This window comes from Populus nigra, chromosome 11, assembly GCF_951802175.1.
Source record: "Populus nigra chromosome 11, ddPopNigr1.1, whole genome shotgun sequence".
NCBI lineage: Eukaryota > Viridiplantae > Streptophyta > Magnoliopsida > Malpighiales > Salicaceae > Populus > Populus nigra.
The window spans coordinates 14,457,737-14,469,640 of NC_084862.1; the positions used below are offsets into that span (position 1 = coordinate 14,457,737).

Genomic DNA, 11,904 nt, shown 5'->3' on the forward strand with positions numbered 1-11,904 from the left:
TCAGCCGAGAAACTTCATTTTTCACGGACTCCAACTTGGTTTGATAATGTGACTCTAAGTGAGCTCTTTCTTCGTTCTCCATCCTCGATCTAGACCGGGTGTTGTGGATTTTGGATGTGGGACCTATGTTTCACGATCTGGCATGCATATGATGTATTAAAAATGAATGCTTGATGAAAATATGATGCTCGTGCAATGTATATTTTAGAGTCGACTCATGACTTTCGTAATCCTTTAGGCAAGATTTCTGAGTTGACCCGATTACTGTAAAGGAGGGTTTGCCAAGTTCTTATCATAGTAGCTTACCAAACACATTAGAAAGAAAGATAGGTCATGGCCTTCTTATAAATAGAAGTCGTTCATACAATGATTACAAAACAGGGCGTTATACACTGCTACCCTTAAAAGGCATTTCCTCTATTAGCTAAGTCCCCAATAAAACAAGTGATGGCCGCCATATATTCTCGGTACTTTGAAGCATCATTTCCAACTTGGGTAGCTTGTTGTTGCAATCGTTCTGCATAGCGGGCTGCTTGCTCGACCTGCTTCGTTATGTGCCTTATCTTATCATGGAACACGGTGTTATCTGCAATTATCACTTCGTTGCTGGCTCCTAGGGCTTTATTACTTCTTTCCAACACTCGGACCATATCCTCTGACCGGGCCAACTTATCCCTTACCCTCTGTAGTTCTTCCTTTTCGATATCCAGCTTGGCTATTTTGGAGTTAATTTGAACTGTAAAGCTGTCCATGTAGTCTTGACATTCTTGACACTCTTGCTTAGCCTTACTGAGCTCCTCTTCCATCTCGAAGTAGTGGCTTCTCATCTCTTTTAACTCTTCTTCTCGTATCTCAATCTTCGATTGTAAAGCCATCATCCTTCCTTTCGAAGACTCGGCTCTCTTCTGGTAATCTCTCATATCAGACTCTGCCGCCTTTCTTGAACTTCTCTCTTCCTCCAATTGCATCATATATTGAGCTCTGATCCTTCTTTCCTCTTCTATGTCGAGATGGGCTAGCCAATTTTTCTCTTTTTCAACTTCTACCTTCTTTAAAAGCAGGCTCCTTCCCTTTTTCAAGGAATCCATCATCTCTTTATCGACACTCATCTTGCCTTTGGTTGATCTCTTAACCTTAGCCAACTCTTTTTGTATGAGCCCGTTTTTGTTAGACAGCTCATCATACTCATTTATTCAATTCCTTAACTCAGCCTGAACCGCTTTTGCTATTTCTTCAGCTACCTCGGCCTTTTTCTGCCACTCCTTTAAGGACGTTAATTGCTTATCCTATTTTTCCAACTGCTGGTTCAAGTAAACCCTCATCGTGTTTTCTTCTTCTAATTGATTTTCTAACAGTCGTTGCTGCCCTTTGCTTTTGCTGAGATCCATTCTACATTGTTCTAGCTGCTTTCTCAACTCTTCCTCAATATCAGTCCTTTTCCTTTTTTGTTGCTCTATTGTGGATGCTGGATGTTTTGGTATTGAGAAATCCTTCACTTCAGAAAGCTCTTCGTTCCTCCAAACTGCATAGTTCTGGCTGAATGATGTTTCAAATGTGCTCCCTTCTTGCCTTTTTACCATCAGGGGTCTTTCCCAATCTTGTCGGATAAGTTCCATCTCCTCGAGGAAAGCTTGGTGCTTGAATAAACCGACAAAATCAGCTAAACCCAGAGTTCTTGGTGCATACTGCATTCCACCCAACTGCCTTGTTACTAGGGCGGGCGCATAACTGATGTACCCGATTACACCAATCAAAGGAACCCATATCTTGTTTCCACAGCTCATTGTGCAGATGGCGTTGTTCATCCATTGTGCTTTCCATTTGAAGTTGCTTCTTGGCAATGCTGCATATTTATCTATCCATGCTTTCTCATCCCAATTCTTCCAAGTCTCATCCATGGTAATTTTTAACGGTCTCAAGTCAAACCACCAAAAGTTGTTAAAGATGTCCCTTGGTGTTTCGATATGACTGATAATCCATAAATACAACATAGGGGTGCAACATCTCATGGCTCCTTTTCCATGCATTCTGCAGTGGTTGAGTGATAACATGGTTTCTCCCAAAATGGCTGACGAGGAATTGATCCGGTCATGCTCATATTCTATTAAGACACTTGCTGCTTCCAAACTGATGACTCCGATCTCGGAAGGGAACAATACTAGCCCAAAAATGGCGAAGGCCACCAACCTGTACCGTTCCTCTCCCAACTTGCCTTCTTCAGCATTTTTCTTCATTCGGGCTTCAATGACCTTCCATTTGAAACCCCCTTCGGCGACTCTACATTGGCTGATCTTTCCCAAGCCTAATAAACTGACTACCTCTGAAGCTGTGTCTTCAAATCTTCGCCTTAGGTAGATCCTGTGGCTGTTGTTTGGAAAATCTAGAATCCTTTCATATTCCTCCAAAGTCGGTGTCATATCAATGTTCCCAAAGGTAAAACTCCGATAACTAGGATCCCAAAAATTCAGTAGGGCTTTGATTGCTGCTGCTTATACGGGTAACCTCATTAGTTGTGCAATTCTCCCATATCGCCTTTCGAAAATAGTCTCATCAATAAATTCCATAATAGACACTAACTTCCCCAAGTCATTTACCATGTGATTTATCTTGGTAATGCAAGGCAACCTACTAGCATCGATTCTTGGGCATTTTCCTTGAGCTACTTGAGTCAACTCAGATTCTTGCCCAAACTCTTGGAAAGATAGGTACTTAGTCATGATTTCGGCTCAAAACCTGGATTGATGAATTTAACATTATTAATCATGATGCAAATGAACGTAAGATAGATATCCTAAGGACAAGTTCTATGTATTAGGTGAGAGCGGGTAGGTTTTCTATCTGGTCTCGAAGGGTCTCATATCTGCCCAGTGACGTTCTTCGTAAAGACAGTATGAGGGCGTTGCAAGGAATAGTTAAGGTAAGTATACCCACCATTACCGAGCAGACACTCAGATATGAGTTGGGTGTTTCACGCATCTGAACCCTGACCAATAGTCATAGGGCAGATCGCTACTCCCCCACCTAACTTAAAGCTTGTGTGTGCTTCTCAAAATCAAAGTATGTGATGCATGTGACAGTTCTATACAAATGCATGAACAATATTGCGTAAAAATATTTAAAGCATATAAGCAGATAACCAAAGGAAAGGCAAATTAACAATAAACACATGAAAACACAAATAAATCAGACAAAAACAAAACTTAGTCCACAAGGTCCCCAGCGGAGTCGCCATTCTGTCGCGGGTGCGCGGCGTCGCGGCGAGTATTCCACTTTAAAAAACTAGGAAATGTGTATGGTATCTATTTGGCAAATGTGGGGAGACAAGAAAATATTGTCTTTTGTTGGTAGAAAATGGAATGGGAGTCGCCACCTAGTATTTTGGTCACTAGGAACCCTAACTGGTCTCAGAGATTGGGTACGGGGACTGGTTGCGTAAAGGGAAGGTATTAGCACCCCAAATACGCCCTACCTAAGGTAAGCTGCATTGTTTATTTGTCTGATAAAATTCAAGGTCTCATTGTGTTTCCTAATTGTTGGTCCGTCTATGGTTCAAGAAGAGTCCTCCTCAATAAGAAGATCCTTATCTTATCAGGTAAAACCTAACCGTTCTAACGTCTATGTAAAAAATCATATTTAATCAGGAATACATTTTACGTATAAATTCGTAATCCCAAATACTAAAAGAAGACAAAAAGATTTTTTTAGAATTTTTGAAATATTGGCCTAGTTCTCATGGCTTGAATAAACTGGTTATTAAAGCCAAAATGCATGCTAATACATATATCGTTTTGAAATTTCTTTTGTTGTGTAAAAATATGATGCTATAATATATATATATATATATATATATATATATATATATATTTGAGAGACTAGGCTGTATTTTAAAACAAAACATTTTTTAATTATGTATATATATTTTTTGTTTTGACGCAAATCAGGTATTTTAATACTGGGTTGGTATCCTTACGGTATAAAAATACAACCAAATATTAATCCACTTTAATAAAAAATGCAGAAAAATCAACAATATTTTTAAAGATATTTAGAAATTTTTGAAAGCAAAAGACATTTTTTTATTTTGAAAATTTTTGACATTTTGATGGAAACCGGGTATTTTAATACCGGATTTGTATCTTTACAGTATAAAAATACAAACCGATATTGATCAAAATACAATAATAAAATTACAGAAAATCAAATATTTTAGAAATAATTTTTGCAGAATTTTCTTTAAATTATATATATATATATATATAAATAATACAAAACAATATAATATATAATATATAATAATACAAAATGTATTGGGCCGATTTCGGCCCAAAATACTATTACTCTCTTCTGGGCTAGACCCGGCCCAGAATACAGGGCTGGGCCAGGATCCGCCTGGCCCAGACCAAAACGGGCGGGGGGGAATTATTTCCCCCCCCACCCCTCCATGCAGAACGTTATTTGTTCTGCATGTAGAGAAGAGAAAACAAAATTTTAACACCGGGAAAAGGGGGGGCCGAAGAGTGACCTGGCGTGGAGGAGGCGGTGCATTGCTGGGAGGCTGGTGGTGCTGCGGTGGAGGTTGGTGGTGCTGTGGTGGAGGCTGGTCCCGGCTGGAAGAAGGAGCGGATTCCTGCAGAGGAGAAGGAAAACTCTCGACTGGAGCTGTTGGTGTGACTGAGGAAGGGATGTGGTGTTTCGTGGGAAGGATGGTGGCGAGATCAGTGGTGGCGGCTGGAGGCCACCGCGGAGAGAAAAGAAAGAGAAAGAGAAGGCTGGTTGCAGGAAAACAGGGCAAGAAAAGCTTATTTTGTGCCGATTTCAAGCTCCCCTCCACCAACCATTTGACAATGAAAATTTCTCGTATTTATAGGGCTGGAAAGAGGGTAATCTTGTCTTCAATGGGGAAAATGTCTCAGCCCTTGATTCGACTCGAGTAATCCAAACCGTTGGTTCAAAGTGTGCACCTCGAACTGCCAAATTTGCAGACTGCCCGCGGTGCACGATTTGACCCGATAAACGGAGCCGTTCTAAACCTTTTTGACCCGACCGGACCACTCCCCGGGATAAAGGGGTTCCAGGTGGACATGTTGGTGCATGCTTTGTCGGATTTGGGGGCCAAACGAGGCAGAAAACACGCCTAGAAGTCAGCCACTCGGGCAGCTTGGTGGGGAAGAAAATGAATAGTACCGGGCGACGCGTCGCCTGGTTCCTCCCCTTCTTTTTTTTTTTTTAAATATGAAACGGCGTCGTTTTGGATAAAACACGCCGTTTCATTTAAAAGTGGCGCCAGAACGCGCCAAGTTTCGAAACAGCCCTTAATCATTTTTTTTTCTTCAATTGCATCCCTGCCAATTTCGGTCTCTGCCCCTCTTGTTGGCCGCGTTTTTCACTTTAGTCCTTGGCCTCTGATTTATGCAATTGAGCCTTTAATTGATCAATAAACTTCCAATTTCTTCAATTAGGCCCCTGAATCTATTAATTGCAGCCCCTCCATTTACGCGCCTCTTCAAATTTGGTCCCTAGTTTTGGATTTCTTCAATTAAGTCCCTAATTGGCCCTTAAACTTCAATATTTATGCAATTAAGCCCCTGATTTGACCTAATAAATTCCTAAAAAATATATTTTGGCCCCAGAACTTAAATTTCTTCTAATTAAAGCCCAAATTGACTTAAAAATCAATTTTTCTTGCAATCAAATCCCCTATAAATTCATTTAAAAATCCAATTAAGTCCATAAACATCCAAATTTGGGCTTTTCTCCTCAAATTTCAAATTTTCCTTCTCAACAGGGCTCTCCTCCTTTAAGAATATACTGTCAAAAATCCAATCTTTGTATTTTTAACCTCATTGATCAATTTTCCAACCATTTTCTGAGCGTTTTTGCCTCCTGTTATTTTTTTCTAACCTCCCTTGGCTATATATATATTTTGTGGGGGACCCAAAAAAGGGTTACAACACCTTCCATCCTTGCGTCCTCCAATTCTTTCAGCCTACCACTTTACCAACCAGCCCAAACAACACCTCTGTTCTCCCCTCTGTCGCACCCCAACGGACCCCTCACTTGCCCACAGCCTCTGCCTCCGCTTCACCCCCACCCAGCCCTACCATATTGTCACCAGCTGCTTGTTTTTTAAATGATCATTATGCAGGAACAGGTTCCCCATCGCCAGATGCCCTTGCCTTCAGCTCTGACGCTGTAGAATAGCCCAGTTCTATAGCAGCTCACTGGTGTCTGCCTAGTCTAGTCCCTCCACTGCCTCTCCAGCCGACCTGCAGCTTTGTGTTGACCTTTTCTCATATCCTCTCCAGCAACTTCTAGGTATTGTCTCTCCTTCTCCACGCCCAGCTGCTCACCAACATCCCATGGTTCTCTGTCCTCAATAACCCAGGACAACACTATCCACAACAACTACCATCGCCTCTGTTGCCTCCTTCAGCCAGGTAGTTTCTCTTCCTACTCATTAGCCACTTGTTTTTAATGATGCTAATAGGTATGAGGCATGGCATAAAGGAAATTCAGGCCTTACATGCTAACATAACTTGGACCTTAGTGCCGTTTCACCCTTCGATGAATGTTGTTGGTAGTCAGTGGGTGTACAAGATTAAACGCAGATCTGATGGCAGCATTGAGAGATATAAGGCGTGTTTAGTTGCTAGAGGTTTCACTCAGCAAGAAGGTATTGATTACTCTAAAACCTTTAATCATGTTCTTAAACAGGCGACTGTCAGATTAGTCTTCTTCATTATCGTTTCGTGTGATTGGAAAATTCATCAACTTGATATCCATAATGCCTTCCTCAATGTCGTTCTTTATGAGGAGGTCTACATGAAACAACCTCCAGGTTTTGTTGATTCAGCTCTCCCCTCTCATGTGTGTCGATTGCATAAGTCTCTATATGGTTTAAAACAGGCTTCGCAGGCTTAGTACACTCATCTGAATGATTTCCTGCTATCTATTGGTTTCTGTGCCTCTAAGGTGGATTCCTTATTGTTTATCTTCTCTATTAGTGTTTATATTTGATATCTTATGGTCTATGTTGATGATATTCTGCTTATAGGTAGCAATTCTTTTCTGCTTCAACAGCTCATAGCTACTAAGCTCAGAATTTAAGCTTCGCGACTTGGATACTATTCATTATTTTTTGGGTATTGAAGTTTAGCCTACTGGTATGGGTCTTATGCTTCGACATCATAAATATACACTTGACATCCTCACTCGGGCTGGTATGTTATCTTGCAAACTTGTTGATACTTTATATCTACATCCAAAAACTACCATACTACCAGATCCTCTATTTTCTGATTCTACACGCTTTCGTCAAATTGTGGGTGCTCTTAAATATCAAACCTTTACGAGATCATATATTTGATTTTCTCGGCTTTCACTTGAGGGGGTGTGTTAGAGAATAATATAAATCATATCTTGTGATCTCAACCCAAAAGTTTAAGCTGTTAGGTGAGGCTCCAAGATATGATTATCATTTTGTCCGAGATAGAGTTGCGAAGAAGGAGATTCAAATTCGTTTTATTTCTTCTTAGGATCAACTTGCAGATGTTTTTACTAAACCACTTCCTACTGCTTCGTTTACTGCTTTTCGTTTCAAGCTTCTGGTTGATCCTCCACCCTCAGCTTGAGGGGGCATATTATAGAATGTACTTATATAGAAAATTTTGTAGTTATACTCTTGTGTGGTAACCTCCACCATTATTATTGTATATTACCCTACACATATATATATAGAAAGGGTTGGCTAACCAATAGGTTAAACCTCTTAATTATTCTCAACTTACCCTATATAATCCCCACGTTTTCATTAGGCTGTGTTACCATTGATTCCTTTGTTCTCCTCACAGTTTTCAAAACTCCATTGCTTCAAATACTTCTCAACAGCTCCCACCTTAATTTCCTGCAAATTGATTAGAAATGGCATACAAGATCAAAGTATGGTGCTTCCTACTTTTCCTATTGAAGCTGGTGTCGAATTTGCAAAATTGTGCTCATGCCGCTCCACAGGTGCCTTGTTTTTTCATATTTGGAGACTCGTTGGCGGATAGTGGCAACAACAACCACCTTGTAACAACTTCTAAAGCCAATTACCGCCCATATGGAATTGACTTCCCTAATGGAACCACCGGAAGGTTTACCAATGGCCGAACCACAGTGGATATAATTGGTGCTCTCTTCTCATCTCTGCTTGCGCATTATTCCTCACATATTAGTTTAGAAATTGAATTTTTTTCACATATAACACTCTGGCATTTGCAGGTGAACTTTTGGGGTTTGACCAATTTATTCCGCCATTTGTAACTGCTAGAGGCAGAGACATATTGGTTGGTGTTAACTATGCATCTGGGGCAGCAGGGATTCGTGATGAGTGTCGCACGTCCGAAAATCTGCGCGGCATCGGCTTGGCGATTTTTCATTGTTTGCTTGATTTGATTTGATTGGTTCGTTGGAGTCGCCACCTAGTAATTTATTGAGGGCTACTAGGAAACCTGATATACTGGTCTTGTCAGAGATTCACGGGTAAGGGACTGGTTGTGATTAGGGAAGGTATGAGCACCCCTAACGCACCCTACCTGAGGTAAGCTGCTTCGTGGACTTGATGTGTTTTTTTTTTTTTAAATAAAATTTTAGCTCAATTCTAAGGCTTTGATAAATCAGTTATTAGTTCCCAAAATATATGTAGATACATGTTCTACATTTTCATGGGAAATACAACATGATTTTTATCTGTCCTTTAGATATTTGTGCATATAAATTAAATTCATTTTTTTTTTATTCAATAACATACATAACAAAAAAAAAATACAAACACACACAACTTTTTTTCTATTATTATTTCTTTTTTCTTCTCTTCTCTTCTCTTTTTTCTTTTACCTCCACATTTACACAAAGTACAAATTATACAAAAAAAAAAAAAATTCAAAATTACACCAATATTACATTAAACAATTTGAAAATTACAAAAAAAATCCAAAGAAATCAGGAAAACAATTCTGGGATGCATTCTGGGTCTGCCTGAACAGTAGGGGCGCGTTGCTCCACGCGCCACCGCCACTGGCGGCGCGTGGGCTCACGCGCCGCTGCTGGAAAATCTAAGAAGTCAGGGGTGCATGGAGCGGCTTCCTCCCCTCTTCACTTTTCTGCCGGCAGTGACACCCACCGTCACCTGCACAAGAAGAAAAAACACAAGCCAGTCGATTTTACTTCCTCATTTTTACAGATCTGCTTTTGGTTCCATTTTTCTTCTCCTCCGGAGACGATTTTGCTGTGAAGGAGAGCCCTTTGCTTTGGATCTGCTGTGAACGAGGGTTACTCCACGGTGGCCGATCTGGCGGCTGGAAGGTGTGACGGCCGAGAGGGGGTGGCGCTGCTGGGGCTGGAGCAGCTAGTGTCGCCGCTGTGCTCGGGCTGCCGCTGGAGGCTGTTGGGTCTGCGGGCGCCGCCGTGTGGAGAGAGAGCTGGGTCTCCGCTCGGTTCGTCTCTTGCTCCTGCAACTGAGAGGGAAGTGAAGCTGTTGTGGTCCAAAGGCCAAAGGAAAATGAGGGCTGAGATGGGAGGAGGACGATCTGGTGAAGGGGTGCTGGTGTTGGGAGACGAAGGTGTTCGGTTGCTGTGGGGAAGGAAATGGGTGTGGAAGGAAAAAAAAAAAGAATCCCAAAGCCGGGGAGAGTGGCGATGGAGGCTGGTGGAAAAATCAAAACCAGGGGGGGTCTGTTTGGTTTGTCTTTGGCAAAAATATGGTGCTGGCCGAGGGGTTGTATGCAGAGGAAAGGGGCTGTGTGGAGTCTTCGGGTGGCTGAAAAAAAAAAAAAAAATCAAGACCAGGGGACGCTGTTTGGTTTGTTTTTGGCCGAGAGGAGGACCAATGAACGGAGGGTGGGGGGTTTGCCTTGGCTTCTCTGGTTTCGGCTGGAAAACGAATCGGCCGCTTGGGTGAGAGTTTTTCAATAGGGAGGGCTGATCCTATGGCTGGTTGAGGGAGAAGAAAATAAAATCCTCAGCAGGATGGGGGGGCTGGCGGCGGTTTTCCGAAGAAGAGAGTAGGGTTTTCCCCTCTTTTGTGTTGCCTCTTTCAAATTGCAAAATTGCCCCCCCTTTTTTTATGTGTGTTGAAGGCTGCTATATATAGGCAAAATAATGTTTAGGCCTCAAAATTAGTCCCTCAATTTTCTCTTTTTTTTGTAAATTCTGATTTTTCTTATTTTTTTGTATTTTTTTGAAAACGAGCAATATCAACGTCGACTTAAATGAGGAAAATCAATGATTTTAAAAAAGACGCGTGAAAAGTCGAACGCGTTCAAAAACCTTTGAAAACTTAAATTCTTTTTTAGACGACGTTAAAAATGCTAAAAACGATGCAAATATATTAAAAACATATTTTTTGGATTTTCGTTGTTTTTTGCTATTTTTGGATTTTACGAAAATTTTATCAAAAAGGTGGGTCAAAAATTGGGTAACAACAGATGCCCCCTCTTTACAATGCTTACGAAGCAAAACTCCTCGATGTTTCGCATAGTAAGCTTTGTAAAGAAAACAAAACGAAAATAATCTCATTATCTTGGATGATTTCAAGGGCAACCTGCCCACACACGCTCACAGTGGTCTATTTTCAAGGGCGGCCAGCCCACACATTCACACTGGTCTATTTTCACGGGCGACCTGCCCACACATACTCAAAGTGGTCTATTTTCAAGGGTGACCTGCCCTTTTGATTGGGTTTACCTGAGATCCCATCTGGCGATCTAATAAGAACCAAAATCGGTGTGCAGCTCGGTCAACCTGAAATCCCATCTAGCAATTCCCTTTAACCAAAGCTAAATTCTGCGTGGTTAGGCTAAACTGAGATCCCTTTGCCGATCCCCTTTAACCAGAACCAAAATCATGTGTGCAGTTAAGCTAAAATAAGATCCCTTCGCCGATCCCCTTTAACCAGAACCAAAATCCTTCGCGGTTAGGCTGAACTGAGATCCCTTTGCCGATCCACCTTAACCATAACTAAAATCTGTGTGGTTGGGCTGAACTGAGACCCCTTCGCCGATCCCCTTCAACCATAACTAAAATCTGTGTGGTTGGGCTGAACTGAGACCCCTTCGCCGATCCCCTTCAACCAGAACCAAAACTCCTGTGTGCAGTTAGGATAGACTGAGATTCCTTTCGCCAATCCCCTCTAACCAGAACCAAAATCTTGTGTGGTTAGGCTAAACTGAGATCCCTTTGTCGATCCCCTTTAACCCGAACCAAAAAACATGTGTGGTTAGGATAGACTGAGATTCCTTTCGCCAATCCCCTCTAACCAGAACCAAAATCCTTTGCAGTTAGGCTAAACTGAGATCCCTTCGCTGATCCCCTTTAACCAAAACCAAAGTCTGTGTGTGGTTAGGCTGAACTGAGATCCCTTCGTCGATCCCCTTCAACCAGAACCAAAATGCTTTGTAGTTAGGCTAAACTGAGATCCCTTCGCCGATCCCCTTTAATCAGAACCAAAATCCTTTGTGGTTAGGATAAACTGAGATCCCTTCGCCGATCCCCTTTAACCAGAACCATAATCCTGTCTAACCCGAACCAAAACTCCTCTGTGGTTAGGATAGACTGAGATTCCTTTCGCCAATCCCCTCTAACCAGAACCAAAACTCCTATGTGCGGTTAGGATAGACTGAGATTCCTTTCGTCAATCCCCTCTAACCAGAACCAAAATCTGTGTGGTTGGGCTAAACTAAGACCCCTTCGCCGATCCCCTCCAACCAGAACCAAAATCCTTTGCAGTTAGGTTAAACTGAGATCCCTTCGCCGATCCCCTTTAACCATAACCAAAGTCTCTTCGTGGCTAGGCTAGACTGAGATCCCTTCGCCGATCCCCTCTAACCAAAGCCAAAATCTTCTGTGGTTAGGATAGACTGAGAT

General features: G+C 41.8%; 1 protein-coding gene across 1 annotated transcript; it reads right to left on the reverse strand.

Moving 5' to 3' along the window:
- Positions 1-401: 401 nt before the first annotated feature.
- LOC133668123 (uncharacterized) lies at positions 402-1,109 on the reverse strand. Its single transcript, XM_062087863.1, has one exon. The coding sequence runs from the start codon at positions 1,107-1,109 to the stop codon at positions 402-404; it is 708 nt and encodes a 235-aa protein (XP_061943847.1).
- Positions 1,110-11,904: the final 10,795 nt, after the last annotated feature.

Bases quoted from the DNA above. Each gene is read 5' to 3' on its own strand.
- LOC133668123 (XM_062087863.1), bottom strand. From the start codon at position 1,109: ATGAGTGTCGATAAAGAGATGATGGATTCCTTGAAAAAGGGAAGGAGC.